We start from the raw sequence: 15,999 nt of genomic DNA, 5'->3' as shown, positions 1-15,999 counted from the left end.
ATCAAGGAAGTAACCAGGTCCATGAATTTGACCATGGAGTAGAAAGCTCAAGGGCTGGCGATCCTCGCCGTCTAGAGTTCACTCTCCCGAATCAGCCAGAAAGAAGGTATACACCACCTCACAGGAGAGAAGAAACCTTAGGAGAGAGAGCTCAGCCATATTCACGTGCTCATGGAGTGGGGAGCTCGAAGCAACCTGTTACTCAGGCGTACAGCGTGACAAATCCTCGGTATCAACCGGAGGCGTATGAAGATATGTCACACATGGATTATCAAGGAGTAGATGGGGGCTTCCTAGGAGGTATTGTTGGTTTAAATGCAGGGTTTCAAGCTCGGGGGGCAAATTATTACCATCACCAACTCCCAGCTCGGAACATCCACGTGATTGATCCAGAGATGGTGAGAGAAACTTTGCAAGAAATTTATGGGCCGGTCTTGAAACAAATTAGCTGCCCAGAGTTTCACAAGCCATACCACAACCACATAGATGTCAACAATCCAATTCCCAGAGAATACAAGGTACCAGATTTCAACCTATTTTCTGGAGAAGATAGTCAATCTAGCCTTGAGCACATTGCTAGGTTCAATATAAGGTGTGGGGAGCTGGCGAACTTGGAAAATTTTACTAGTTTGAAGTTTAGTTTGTTCACAAATACCCTTAATGGCATGACATTTTCGTGGTATGCCGCACTTCCCCGAAACTCAATCTTAAGTTGGCAAGATATGGAGAAGCAATTCCTTACTCAATTTTACCGAACTGAGCCTGAGGTGTGCATCGCTGACTTGTCAAAAATGTCTCAGAAGAAAGGAGAAACAACTGATATGTTCATTGATAGGTTCAAGAAAACAAAGAACAGGTGCAATGTGTTTCTGCCAGAGACTGATTTTGTCAAAATAGCCCAAAAGGGTATAGAACTTGAGCTGCAAAAGAAGTTCCAGGGTATGGAATTCAGAGATTTTTTTGAACTTGCAGCAAAGGTTGGGGAGTACGAGGAACTATTGACAGAGGAGTCGGCTAAGAAGAAAAAACAGTGAGCTCTTATTACCAGGAGGTAGAAGAGATTGTCTTGGCCGAGATTCGATCGAACGGCTCGTGCATAGTCCCTTTACTCAAGAGAAAATCCACAAAGTCAGAGAGGAAGAGCACTACCCAACCTCCCAAGGACATGCAGTACACATTCGATGTTTCCAAGACAGACAATATATTTAATTTTATGGTTAAAGAAAATCACTTTTCCAACCCATCATCAAATGCCTGCTAAGGACGATCTGAAAAGTCTAGAATATTGTAAGTATCACGACTCATATAATAATTCCACTAAATTGTGTTGGGATTTCAAAAATATTTTGCAGGACATAATTAATAAGGGAATCTTGAAGTTCCCTGACAAACAAGAGTCCATGGAAGTGGATGATGATACTTTTCCCCCAATAGCTTCTGTTAATGTGAATGTGACAGATTTGAAGGATCTTTTCAATGAGAAAAGAAGCTGATCCTTTGTAGTGAAAGACCGAATAATTAAGAAATGTTGGATCTCGAAGGGTCAACTATTTGAAGCTAACGGAAGGAATAGTACTGATCGGGTAAGAACAGTTCGGCAGCGTTTTCCCGAGGTGTTGGTGAATCCGCGGCCTATAGGCAGAGGGACCAACATTTCTTCGAGAGAGTGCTTGAGAGTCGATCGTCTAGAGGGGATTCTTCACAGCATCAGCACCAGAGATACTCGGACAGGAGAAAACACATATGAAGCTGAGTCGCCGAAGATGGAAATCAGGAAAAAGTTAGCTGACCAAGATAGAGACCCGCGTGTGAATGAAGTTGTAAAAGAAAAGTTATGGAGGACAGGGGAACAAAGCCTAGGTCCGTCATTCCTGCCAGATGCGAGTTTAGTGAGTCTTGGAGAGTGGCACAACACAAAAAATTCTCTAGGCCACTTACTAGGACTCATAATAGACTACTGTTAAGAGAAAGAGATATTACGAGAAGAGAAGAGTCCTCTAAGTTGAGAAATGAACCCACAATTGATATTCTAGTCACCGGAGATCAGGTGGGGAGTATGTTCAAGTTTGGAAGATCAGCTACTGAGGATAAGTTAGTGGACAATGGCTTGTTAAGTGAGAAGGATGATCAAAGAAGAAAAACAAACAATTTTTGTATTGGGGAACTTCACATCACTGTGGATTGTGCCACAGGAGCGGTGATACTACCTGAGAGGTTTAAACTTGTCGAGGAAGCGCGCGGTGAGTTAATGTCAAAAGTAGTAGTTGAAGAGGTGAAGGTTGGCAGCAAAGTCCCCGAAGGAGGTTTAGGAGTTATCATCAGAAAAAATCACCTTAACAAGCCCAAGCAGGTTATTTTGGAAAAGCCATCAGCCACTATGACTAAGCACATAAGGCCTTTATACATCAAGGTTCATGTAAATGGCAAGCCAGTGTCCAAAGTATTAATTGACAATGGCTCGGCAGTGAGTATCTTGTCAGTGAGGATGTTGAAAATTTTGGGCAAATGTGAAGATGACCTAATCCCCACAGAAGTTTATGTTGTTGGGTTTACAAGGGAACCCAACAAGACCATTGGGGTTCTCCTAGCTGATGTTACTGTGGGGAGTATGTCATTTATGTGCTCATTTTACTTTGTGAACTTATCTGCCAACTTCCAAGACTTGTTATGTAGAGATTGGATCCATGCAAATCAGTGCATCTCATTCTCAATACACCAGTTCTTTTTATTTTGGAAAGGAAATGATGTGGAGATTGTGGAAGCCGATGCACAGCCTTTCCAAGCTCATGAAAACACAGTGGAGGCCATATATTATAGCGGGGATTTTCGGGCCCATCAAAGTCCATAGAGAGGATAGAAAAAGGAGTCCAGTTTACATGCAGTCCTCAACCCCAAGTTCAGTGTCGAATCAGATACTTAAACCTACTGTCATCGGGCCATATAGACCGATGATTCAGCAAACGATCGAGGAGATCGATGATTGAATATAACCAAAAAGAGAAATAGGTGGCTGTAACCTCAATGTGGAAAGTCTGTGTGCAGCATGTTCTGGATAGAGTATGCAATGAAGAACAGTTGAATACCCATGGGATGGAACTGGTTTATGAATATGAGTTCGAAGAGGAGTATGAGGAAGACGTGCTTCAAGTTGAAGAGTTATTAATGGCGTCATATCAAATGGAAGATGGCCAATATGAGGTACAAGACCCGATAGAAAAGATCAACTTAGGGGAGCTCGAGGATCCAAAAGTGATGTATGTGAGTAAGTTGCTGGAAGAAGAGATTAAACAAGATTTTATTAGATTGTTCAGGGAGTGAGTAAATAGAGCAGATGAACTTTTATCCAGCGGGGAGTTGGCCTCTGGGGACACTTTGGTGTTGGCTTGAATAATGAAAATCCGAGTCCATCGTATCCTTCGAGCAACTCAAAAGGAAGCTACATGGGATGGGATTTTAGGCCACCGAGACATGGCTGGAAAAAGTTCTAAAGGGCATGTAAGTTTTGTTTTGATATAAGAGTAGACTAATTGGCCATTTTTGTACATGTTTAGTTCTTTATTTCTAGACGTCATGTGAGGTAGGCCTTAAGGCCACTGAGGTGAATATCCGTTGATTATGATTCAACAATGAGATTGATCAGAAAAAGTGGGACAGTAAGCCACTTTCATCATTTTGGAGGTACTTTGTTTCATTAGGGAGTCGGCCTTATGGCCACAAATTATATATTCATTCGGTCGATATTTCTAATGTTCTTATGGTACGAGAGAAATCATGGTGAAGTAGACCGTACTGCTATTATATAAATTGGTTGCTTGCATGTGCAATGACAGACACATGAAGTAGGCCTTTAGGCCACTTAGAATATGGCAATAAAGCAACACACCGAGCGAGGAGTTGAGCTCATCAAGCGGAACAACGAATAATAAAGGGAGAACAGAAGAGAACAAGGGCGCTATGCTAAACCCAAGAGGACCTAGAAGTTGAATTTGGTATAAAAATAGGCTAACCAGCCATTTTTGTATGTGTGTAGCTCATGTCGTAAGATTTTATTTGAAGTGGGTCTTAGGGCCACTAATGTAAATATTTATTGGTTATGATTCAAAAATGAAAACGATAAATTAAAGTTGGCCAGTAGGCCACTTTTATCATATTGGATTCATTTTGTTTAGATAGGGAATCAGGGGAGGAAATAATTGCGAGCGGGGAGTTTTAAGCCAACATATTGGTTTATTGAAATGAGTGGGATTATTTGGATCGGAGTATAAGAATCAACAAAAACTTCTCCCCCAACCAACATCCGACATCAAATTCAACTTCTTTTCATCCCACATCCTTTTCATCCAACAATCACAAATCAAACCAACAGTTAACAAAAATGAAGCGGAGCCACCACATGCAAGAACATCAAGTAAACGTGTATGCGGGAAAGGGGTCCGACTGAAGTGCAAATGCATATACGTGTATGCGGGAAAGGGGTCCGCCTGTAGTGCAAATGCATATACGTGTATGCGGGAAAGGGGCCCGACTGAAGTGCAATGCATAAATGCTCGGGACGAGGGAATCGTCTTGAGTGGATACAGCACATAAGAGCACGTAAGAGTTGAGATTTACCTGTGTTCAAAGAGCCCCAAACGACACTAAGGCTTAGGTGTCGGATACACCAGAGAACTGAGGCCAAGGCATGGCCAATCCATGCTATCTGCTAAGAATAAACATGCCAACTACACAGATAAACTGATCGCCCATCCTTTGGTTTCTCGGATACAAAGTCATACAAAGCGAAAAAGGAAATTTCAATTCAATCAAGGCGAATCAACAACTTTCGGGGAGCCAAGAAACACTGAGTAACAATTAAAGAAACGGGAAGAGGAAAATACCCATGGCCGTGGAGAGTGAAATCGGTCGCCTCAAGAAATACACGGAAGCCGACGCAGCAACTGGCGAAGTCGGCATGGGCATGAGTTGCGTGGGACGAACAGAGGCGCCTAGAAGAGTGTCTAAAGTTGATATAGCGGCCGCCAAGTGATGACTCGAGCCGAGAGGGGCGTTCGCCTTTGCCGAGGGAAACTGACAAGCGCCCATTTTAGAGCCCATCGACAACCCCGAGACAACAAGGGACGGATTAGGGTCGGTAACGGAGCCAACGAACGCGACGAGCAGCGAAGCAGAGACGACGGTTGAGACAGGCGAGGCGCCCGCAGTGTTAGATTCAGATGGGCGCGCCAGAGATGGTTCCTGAGCCATCGTAAAATTCTCGGTAACCACAACTTATGGGAAACGATTGTGAAGGATAGGCGAGCACGCTCCAAGAATCGGCGATCGTCCAAGGGCAGCTGGGGATGGTGAACGAAAATGGCGAAAAGGAGGAAGAAGGGGAGCTGGAAAGTCTGAGTTTGAATCCTACGCATAGAAGAGGGAATTACAAGGGGCTGAAGCGTAAAGTCTAGCAGTGAATTGGGCTTGAATTGGGCTTGAGCGTTTAACCCAATAGTACAGGCTAACTTCAGGGGATAAATGCTTGCGGGCTGCTACAAGTAAACAAGTTGGAACTGGTTTAAATACAAGCATTTTGGCCCAATGGGCCAATGCTTGCATGGGGCAATTGTTTGGGCTAAAAATAATTAATTATAGAAGCCTAATTTAATTACAAGCCCAATTAAATTATGGGCCCGTCAAATGTAGTAGACTAATTTCTATCAAGTCCAACCAATCACAGAGCGCTGAGGATGGAAACACTACAAGAAATTTCATAATCAACAACACACATACGACAACGGTTTTAACTAAAACCGTTGTTAAAAAACTTTTAACAACGGTTTTAGTTAAAACCGTTGTCGTAGGTCATTTTTTAAGCAAAAGACAACGGTTTTTGTAAAAATCGTTGTCTTTTGGGGGTCAAAGACAACGGTTTTTAGGGTCAATAACAACGGTTTTGTAAAACCGTTGTCTTTGAACGTTTATGACAACGGTTTCGTGAACCGTTGTCTATTAGCGTGTTTTTTTGGACAATTGACAATGGTTTTAGAAAATTGTTGTCGATTAGCGTGTGCTTAGAATAAAACACAACGTTATTTAGCGACGATTTTTCTAAAATCGTCGCTAATGTTAGCGACAGTTTTAACTATATCGTCGCTAATTTCAAATTAGCGATAGTTTTATATAAACCGTCGCTAAAGTTAGCAACAGTATCATGTATTTGAAATTGTCATTAACGACGGTTTAGAATAAACCGTTGCTAATATTTGCGACGGTTGTCAGAAAACCGTCGCAAATTCAAAAATTCGATCCCGCCTATACTTCCCTCCATTTTCCTCCACCACTCTCTATAAATACCTGCAAATTCGCTCCATTTTCTTCCACTTCACTTCACAACACTTAAAATTTTTCTCACTTACACGATTTTACAACTTCACAACACTTAAAATTTTTATCTCTTACACGATTTTACCACTTCACAACACTTAAAATTTTTATCTCTTACACGATTTTTTTACCACTTCAAAACAATTAAAATTTTTATCTCTTACACGATTTTATCACCTCACGACACTTAAATTTTTTTATCTCTTACACGATTGAACCAATTCAAAATACAGATTTATTAAATTCTTAAATTTTTTTTATTTTAACTAAAATATTAGCGACGGAATTCATGTATAAACCGTCGCTAAATAGAGACGGTTTTGCACATGAATACCGTCGCTACATTCAGCGACGAGTATTAGTAAACCGTCGCTAAATTTAGCAACAGTGTAACAAACAGTCGCTAATTAGCGACGGTTGTTATATGCTTTCCATCGCAAATATAAGTTGCGACGGCTGTCAAAATCGTCGCAAATTGTAGCTATGACAACGGTTTTTCGTGAAAACCGTCGCAAATTGTAGCTACGACAACGGTGAAAAACCGTTGTCTTTGAGCGAACCATTTAACAACACTGGCTTTAACAACAGTTTTAAAATGGCTACGACAACGGTTAAAAACCGTTGTCGTATGGCATTTTTTTTGTAGTGAAAAGACCGTGGGAAGACAGGAACAGATCGTGAGAAAGTAGTGGGAAAGATCATGGGCTCATGGGAGAGTGGAGGAACCGCACGGTTGTCAGAAAGAAAAAGAGGACATCGGCAAACCGAAGAGAACTCTACACACAACTCTACACACAAAAAATATGCAAAAAGCTCTCTGCTAATTTTCAGTCTTCAAGCATTAGTTTAATTTTCAGTCATCAAGCATTAGTTTTCAAGCTTTCCAGCAATTGTTCTAGCATTTTAGTTCTTCTCTTTTTAGGCTTCAACAATAATTTAGTATATTTTTTCATGTTTTGATGAATTCCTACAGTTTTAGTAAATTCAAAATTGTGTTAAGAATTTATTTCCATTAATTTCCAATAGTTTTCTTCATTTTGGCATTGCATTTGTTTTAGGAAATTAGAACCGACGGTCGAATTTAGAATTCACGTCGCTTGAATATTTAGAATTTAGATTTTATTGTTTTTCATACAAGTTGGTGCAACTTCGCCCTTGACACGCCCGCAAATAATCAAATATTGCGCAAACACAAACTTATAGTTTATGTATGTTTGTGTTTGCTTTATCTAGGAGAAACTATTAGAATGTTATCCTCTGTATTTTGTTCCAAAAATTAACGGAGCGATTAAGTTCCAGAAATTTTGTTTCGAGAGAAAAAAGGAAAGTTCCCTTTTCCAAAGGTTCATACATTACAGGACAGAAGAGTAAATGGACAAGTTTCTTTACCTCTATCAAGTAATCACACGTCCTACATCACATGCGACTGCGGCATATTACATATGAAATGGAGCTTCCCACCCTGCCCTTGTGCCCTTTTCGAAACCGTGTCTTGAAGGAACTCATTTCTTTTTCTTTTTTTTTTTTTGATTATCTATCCTTCTACCATATAATTTATTTCTTCATTGCTTTACCAATTACCATTAGACAGGAAACTTCATACTAATACAAGGAAAACTGTCCAAATCTTAAAACACAAATACACTCTCTATTTTAAGGAAAACCTTTTTCGGGCTAAATATGAATTATTGTTTAAAGTCTCGATACAAGTTCATTAAATTGGACACTCAAGAATGAAAATTCTTGAGAGCAATAGCTTTAAGATTCTGGTTAAATGACAAACTTCGATAACCCTTAAAAAATATACAACAAACCAGTTGGATATTTGGGAAGCAAAATAAAAGAATAACAAGAGAAGTACAATTTGAGAATGCAACGAATATTATTTTATTAAGCAAACCAATTGATTATTTATGTGACATACATAACTAAGATAGAGTCCTATTACAACTAGAATTCTAAAAGATATAATAATGATATTATTATAATCATAAAATAACAATAGATAAACTTAAATAAGTTCTTTGAGTCATCCAAATCAACACTCCTCCTTGCTCTGAAGCTGCATATTTCATCTTCTTTTCTAATGTATAAGCCATCAAAGCCTTGATTTTCTTCGTTCGTGGTATATTGATGATGATATCGGGAGGTTTGTTCTGGTTGACCACAAATAAATTTGCGCCTTAACATATTTAAGAATTATTTTTTTCTATTTGAAGATGTATTTCACTAGCACGATGCATCCATAACACTATTTTGTTGATGAGTGTATGTTGCTTTCTTTCGTCCTCCTACATTTGCATGGATCACTTGTAGTTTCTGTTTAGGCGTCCAGATCTTGATTTGTTAAAAGGAATGACTCGTTTGTTTCCCATATTCATAGACAAAATATTTATGGATCCCCTCCTTCAATTTAACTGAACTTTTCACCAAATCAATATGTTCCTCCATTAAATCTAAGACAAAACTCTTGCCTTGCATTTTTACTTTAAATATTTCTATGCTTTTTGCCTATTTTATCTCACATCTTTTGTCTTAAAAGAATACCTTTATCATTTTTCCAACAAATGAGTAACACTCAAAAGATTTTGATCAAGTTCAGGGACATATGAAACATCATAAATTAATTTCAAACCTAAGTTCCATTCGATTGCTATAGTTCCTCTGCATTTTACTTCAATGTATTGTCTGTCTCCAATCCTGACTTTAGAAATTGTTGTCTTGTTAAGTTCTTTAAATAGATCTCGATTATAAGTCTCTATAAGAAAACTTTTTGAGGAGTTATTCATGGAAAGTGAAAGAAAATAAAAGGGATATGAGATAAAATCTTTGGTTGTGAAGAGAAAAAAATGTACATTTACCGAGAGTTACAAAGATATATATATAACTATTACAAAGAATTTATGCTATTGATCCTAATTGATTTGCATAAGAGAAAATTGATTCTAACATGATTTATTTACATAAATACAAGAATGAGATCCGGGATATTATTGCATCCAAATCATTCTTTTAATACTCACCCTCAAGTTGGAGCGTGAATGTCAAGAACTCCCAACTTGTGAACAAGCGTGTGAAACGAGGTCTGACCCAACGCTTTGGTAAATATATCTGCAACCTGATGCTCACTTGAAATGTAGGCTGTTTTGATCTCTCCTGTGTTGATACGTTCACGAATGATGTGACAGTCAACCTCGATGTGTTTTGTTCGTTCGTGACAAACTGGATTAGCAGCAATGTGCATGGCTGCTTGACATATTGTCGCAGTATAGCGTCACTGGTGGGGGATGAACAATATGCAAATCCCGTAATAAGTGCTTTAGCCAAGTTATTTCACAAGCAGTTGATGCCATAGATCTATACTCTGCTTCAGCTGAGGATATAGATACAGTTGCTTGCTTTTTGCTTTTCCAAGAAATAATAGCTTTTCCAAGAAAGACACAATATCCAGTCACTGATCGACGTGTAGTGGTATCTCCAGCCCAATCCGCATCACAAAAACCAACCAAATTCAAATCATTTTTAGAAGGAAATAATAGTCCTTGTCCAAGTGAATTCTTCAAGAATCGGAGTAAACGATGAACTGCATCAAGATGAGGCTGCCTAGGCTGTTGCATAAATTGGCTAAGTGTATTAAATGCAAAAGAAATTTCTGGCCTTGTGATTGTTAAGTAGATCAACTTCCCAACTAGTCGTCGATAATGTGTCGGGTTTTTGAGTATATCGCCCTCGGTAAATGTGAGTTTCAAGGATTGTTCCATAGGAAATTTTGCTGGTTTTGCACCAAGTAACCCTGCTTCTTGAAGAATATCTAAAGTGTACTTGCGTTGATTGATCGAAATTCCCATCTTAGAACGAGCTATTTCAACCCCGAGAAAATATTTTAGCAATCCAAGGTCTTTAAGCTTGAAACATGATGCAAGAAAAACTTTCACATTGTTTATGCTCTCTAGACTATTCCCTGTTATGATCATATCATCAACATATAATAAAATGGTTGTGAATGAGTTTCCACACACCTTGGTGAAAAGAGAATGATCAGCCTGCGATTGTTGGAAACCAAAATTTGTGATGGCAGACAGGAACTTATGAAACCATGATCGGGAGGCTTGTTTTAATCCATATAAAGATTTATGAAGTCGACATACAAGTGACTCCCCCTGTCGACGAAAACCTGGAGGAAGGTGCATATATACTTCCTCGGTGAGATTTCCATGTAAAAAGGCATTTTGAACATCCATTTGGTGAAGTTCCCAACCATGAATAGAGGCAAGAGCAAGAAGACAACGAAATGTGGTGGGTTTTGCGACGGGGGCAAAGGTTTCATGATAATCAATGCCTTCTCGTTGGTGAATCCTTTGGCAACAAGGCGGGCTTTGTAACGCTCGATAGTCCCATTAGAGTTATATTTGATCTTGAACACCCATTTACATCCAATGGGACGACACCCTGAGGGAAGAGGGACGAGAGACCAAGTCTTATTTGCCTCTAGTGCTGAAAGTTCAGCCTTCATCGCCTCAATCCATTTTGGATCCTTGCATGCTTGCTCATATGTTTCTGGTTCTAACACACGTGAAACAACATGGATAAAGGAACGGTGAGCCCGAGAAATATTGGAGTAGGACAAATACCTGGATATTGGATGTTTGGTGCTAGATCCAACTGGAAGAGATGAGTCTGTAGCAGGAAGAGTATGGTTGATATGATAATCTAGGAGGTGAGATGGTACACGTTTTTGACGAGTGGATTGTCGAAGTGTTGTCTCAGGGAATGTTCGAGTTTTGGCCACTACAGATGTTGCTTCAAGATGTGGTTGATCAGGTTGTTCAGAATGATTTGTTGCGGTTGATTGCGGTTCAAAATTAGTGGGGTTATTGGGAGCAATCCAGTTGTTTTATGTGGGTGAAGTAGTGGAGATGACCTCTTCATCTATTTCTATTGGTTTGGGCAAAACTAATGTGTTGTCTTGATCATTATTATGCATGGTGGAGTATGGAAAAATATTTTCATGAAAAACAACATCTCGTGAGGTGAGTAATTTTCTTTCTGTGAAATCATAAACAAGATATCCTTTTTTCCCTGATGGGTACCCAAGAAAAACACATCGTTGTGATCGGGCAGCAAATTTGTGAGTAGGATGGATATTTGTGGCAAAACATAGGCAGCCATATGTACGCAAGTGTGAGTAAAGGGGAATCTTATTGTGTAATCGCTCATAGGGTGTTTTGTTGGATAAAAGTGGTGTAGGAAAACGATTAATGAGATATAGCAAGCCGTCTTCACATGTTCCCCCCAAAATTTTAAAGGAAGATTTGCTTGAAAGCGTAAAGCACGAGCAACATTTAAAAGATGACGATGCTTGCGTTCCACTACCCCGTTTTGTTGGGGTGTGTAGATACAAGATCGATGAAAGTTTGTGCCACACTCATTGAAAAATGGTGCTAAGGAAAGGAATTCTAGTCCATTGTCAGACCTTATGTTTTTAATCGAACGATTGTATTGAGTTTTGACCCAAGTAAAGAAATTTTTAATGAGGGATTGGGTTTCAGATTTATGACGCATGAGATGAACCCAAGTGTATCGAGAAAAGTCATCCACAATAGTTAAAAAATAATGTGCTCCAGAATAAGAATAAATCTTATGTGGCCCCCAAATGTCGCAATGTATCAAATCAAAAGGCTCATGGCTAGAAATATTACTAGTTGAAAATGGTAGACGTGATTGTTTTGCTAGATGACAAACATCACAAATATTATTAAAATCAAAAGAAATTTCTGGAATAGTTTGAGATAATAACTGTAGTGGAGTGGTAGAAGGGTGCCCAAGTCTCCTATGCCAGAGGTCAGGTACGAAATGGACTGTGTTTGACAAGTGTGGACTTCGATTTTGGATAAGATAATAGAGCCCATTACTCTGCCTGCCCAGCCCAATCATCTTCTTCGTAGTTGAATCCTGCAACACGCAAAAATCAGGATAAAATGTCACACTACAATTTAAAGCTCGTGTGAGTTTGCTAATGGAAAGTAAGTTAACTTTGAAATTCGGGACATAAAGTACATCATCAACACTCATATCATTGCATAAATTCATGGTTCCAACAGATTTGATTTGTGCATATCCTCCATTTGGTAGTTGCACAGTGGGATATTTAGCGACCGATTCATTTCCACCAGGCCGATTTTTTGATACATGATCGGAGGCACCGCTGTCTAGAATCCACACATTATGACTGGAAATAGAGTTGTTACCTGAAGTGTTGATAAGGGGTTCGTTGTTACCATTTTCTTTGCGAAGGAGCATCATAATTTGATCATATTCCTTAGCAGTGAATTGTTTGGCTTCCACGTTGGAAATGCTTGGGGGCTTCATGTTTTTCTTTCCCTTTGGTTTGACATTTTTGCCATGATATCGGTGTCCAGGTGGAAACTCATGAATATAAAAACATCGATCAACAGTATGCCCGTCTAATTCACAATGAGAGCATTTCAGTCGTTTGTCGCCAGCAGTCGATCGATAAGACTCAGTTTCTTTTAGTTGCCGACCCTGAATTTGCATCTTTTGTTGAGCAAAATTTGCATTATATCCAGTAGTATCTCGATTGGCAGCATTTTCGTTTTGTCTCTCGTGCTGCAATATAAGAGCATGAACTTTGCGGGTGTCAGGTAGAGGATTCATCAAAAGTATTGAACCACGGACGGTGGAAAAAGAATCATTTAATCCCATGAGAAATTGCATGACTTTTTCTTTCTCTTCTCTTTCGAGAATTCCTTTGACACCTCCGCAATGGCAAGCAATTGGATCATGATAGGAGCCCAACTCATCCCATAGAGCCTTCAATTTGGTGTAGTAAATTGATACAGATTGGTGTCCTTGTCGGTGTTCCACTATCTCGCGGCGAATCTCAAAGACACGAGCATCATTTCCTTGTGAGAATCTGTCATATAAATCATTCCAAACATCAAGTGCAGATTCAGCATAAATGATGCTTTCGGCAATATCGGGATGAACGGCATTGAGAATCCACGATAATACCATATGATTGCAACGTTCAAATGCCGGAAACTTGTCGTCTTCAGCCTCCGGTGCTTTGATTGTCCCATTGATGATTCCAATTTTGTTTTTAGCACTCAAGGCTATGCGCATTGCACGACTCCACTGCCCGTAGTTGCTCCCATCGAATAATTTGGAGACAAGAACCAAACCGGGATGATCAGATTGTTGTAAGATTAGTGGATCCGATTGGTTTGTTCCGGTCTCCGATTTCTTGCCTTCATCTCCCATTGCAGCGAGAATAATTTCTCAGAACCAATAATGCTCTGATACCATGAAAGAAAATAAAAGGGATAGGAGATAAAATCTTTGGTTGTGAAGAGAAAAAAATGTACATTTACCGAGAGTTACAAGGATATATATATAACTATTACAAAGAATTTATGCTATTGATCCTAATTGATTTGCATAAGAGAAAATTGATTCTAACATGATTTATTTACATATATACAAGAATGAGATCCGGGATATTATTGCATCCAAATCATTCCTTTAATAGAAAGGCATGATGCCACAAACAACTCCTCCTCTTGATGTTGATTTTCAGCAACTTTTGTTTCACCTTGTTATTGAGTCTTGCATATTCTCTCCACATGCTCTAACTGGCCACACTTGCGACATCTTGCTTCAGGACTCCACCAACACTTAAATGCATTAGGAGCAAGGTGGAAAGACTTGATTTCTGTCATATTTTTGTTGTTCTTGTCCTATAAATTTTTACGTGATTTGGTTTGAGAGAACCCTTTGTTAATGCTTCTTGCCACATATGCCTCCTTTGTTATTGTGCTTGCAGTGCATTCAACAATTCTGGCAAGGTAATATTTGACCTAGCTTTTGAATTTTACAAAGAGGAAAGTGTGGCTTCAAACTTTTCCAAAATCGTGACAATGATCTTTTAAACAATTCTAGATTCAGAAAAATATGTACTTAGAAGTCTGATTTTGTTGAAAATACTGAGAAGTTTGTCATAATGTTCCTTGATCGTTTCCAATGCCTCTAAAATTCTCGAATCAAATTCAATAACTGCATCACTTTAATCCTTATCCTTCCTTTGTGTTTTTTCTTCAAAAATCCTAGATTTCCTTGGATGTGTCAAATATCATAATTCTGCTAAAGAAAAAGTTTAAGATTGTTGTGAACATGATGGTTTTTTCTTTTGATTTTCTTTGCTTCTTGTCCTTTAGATTTTTTTATTTGTGAAACCGTTAGATTGTCAAACAGATCTGAAATTTCATAATCTTGTTCAACAACTTCTCACAGATCATGAGCTTCCATATATGCTTCAATTCTGAAAACGCCGAGGTCATACTAAAAAGACCAAATGGCCCGGCACAAGACAAATTTAAATTAAAGCAGTGTTAGGGTAGTAGCTTTGAGGATAACGAAAATATAGAAGCAACAACTGGAATTTCTTGCAACCCATTTCAAACAACAAGGTCATGTATGGCCTTTCATTGCATAGCACAACCAAAATGTTCTGTTAACCTCCACCGGACATGCCAATCAAAAGCTTTCTTGAAACTAAAAGTAACTAGTTCGATGTAAATATTATTTTAGGTTCCACCAAACCCCAAAAAAAAAAAAAAATAGTATTTGATTGTGTTTATTGGTTGGTGGCCGACAAAGATTTATAGTGGTAGTCGGGGCAGACTTTGTTGAAAATTGCAGATGGAGGGAAATTGCCGATATGCGGTTTCACACGGACGAAGAGTTATATAAATAGAGCTCCCTCCCCTCATTCAGAAATCATCTCATTCTCGAGTGTTTCTCTTACCTTATAACATTTGGGTGCTTAATTCTAGAATATTTGTGAGGTGTTTTGTTCTCCCATATTAAGAAGAGTGTGTGTTCCTTTTGAAAACACAATGAGTGTTTGTAAACCATAAAATATTATAGTGATATTTTTTTCATCTTACTCGTGGTTTTTACTCTAATAATTTTAAGATTTTTCCACATCAATTTCGGTGTCCAATATATTCTTTATTTTCATATTTATTATCTTCCAATGCCGTAAGTGAGACCACAAAGTGATATCAAAGTTTTGGTTTAAAATTTCTTAAAATTCTGATTATGCTATTTTGTTGTAGTTTAGACTGATTTTTTATGTGACTTCTACTGCTAAAATACTACGATTTTTTTATATTATTGGCCGAAACCATAATCACATAAAACTAAGGAAAATTCGTAACCTACACTATATAAAAACCATCCAACGATTGAATAAAATAATTGCAATAATCAAATCTTGAAAATGCAATAAATCCCAGAGTCTACCTTTTTAAAAGAAAACCTAAACATGTTACCAAAAATCTGACTAATCAATAACGTAATAAAAATTCATAAACATTTAAAAATATTGTCTACGCTCACGTATTAAAAATCATAATGTGCGGAAGAAATGAAAGGTCCTCGGGTTTTCACCTGCACCCCTAGCTCAGCCTACTCAGTTTTCGGCGCCTCCAGTCTACTCATCCACATGATCACGTGCATCAAGCACACCTAGTGAGTCTAAAGACTCAACAAACCTGAACCGTTATAACAAGTACATATACATATCATGGAACAGTGAATAGTATAGTAACAAGA

The 15,999-nt window shown here is 38.6% G+C and overlaps 1 protein-coding gene across 1 annotated transcript; it reads right to left on the bottom strand.

Annotated features, from left to right (window-relative positions):
- Positions 1 to 9,590: 9,590 nt before the first annotated feature.
- LOC142550661 (uncharacterized) lies at positions 9,591 to 13,644 on the bottom strand. Its single transcript, XM_075659738.1, has 3 exons — positions 12,276 to 13,644; positions 10,538 to 11,040; positions 9,591 to 10,406 (listed from the first exon to the last, which is right to left on the bottom strand). Exons 1-3 carry the CDS (start codon positions 13,642 to 13,644, stop codon positions 9,591 to 9,593), a joined length of 2,688 nt encoding a protein of 895 aa, XP_075515853.1.
- Between the last annotated feature and the right edge of the window lie 2,355 nt (positions 13,645 to 15,999).

This window comes from Primulina tabacum, chromosome 7, assembly GCF_025594145.1.
Source record: "Primulina tabacum isolate GXHZ01 chromosome 7, ASM2559414v2, whole genome shotgun sequence".
Lineage (NCBI taxonomy): Eukaryota > Viridiplantae > Streptophyta > Magnoliopsida > Lamiales > Gesneriaceae > Primulina > Primulina tabacum.
The sequence above is the reverse complement of the archived record's forward strand: the minus strand, read 5'-3'. Positions and strand labels throughout refer to the sequence as shown.

What these genes read in the sequence shown, in the direction of transcription:
- LOC142550661 (XM_075659738.1), bottom strand. Translation starts at nt 13,644, where the DNA reads ATGGGAGATGAAGGCAAGAAATCGGAGACCGGAACAAACCAATCGGAT. An exon ending in GATTGGGCTGGGCAGGCAGA is followed by an intron (nt 11,041 to 12,275) that starts GTAATGGGCTCT and finishes TTCCTGCTACAG; the next exon opens with ACTCATCTCTTCCAGTTGGA. An exon ending in ATATATGCACCTTCCTCCAG is followed by an intron (nt 10,407 to 10,537) that starts GTTTTCGTCGAC and finishes CAACAATCGCAG; the next exon opens with GCTGATCATTCTCTTTTCAC.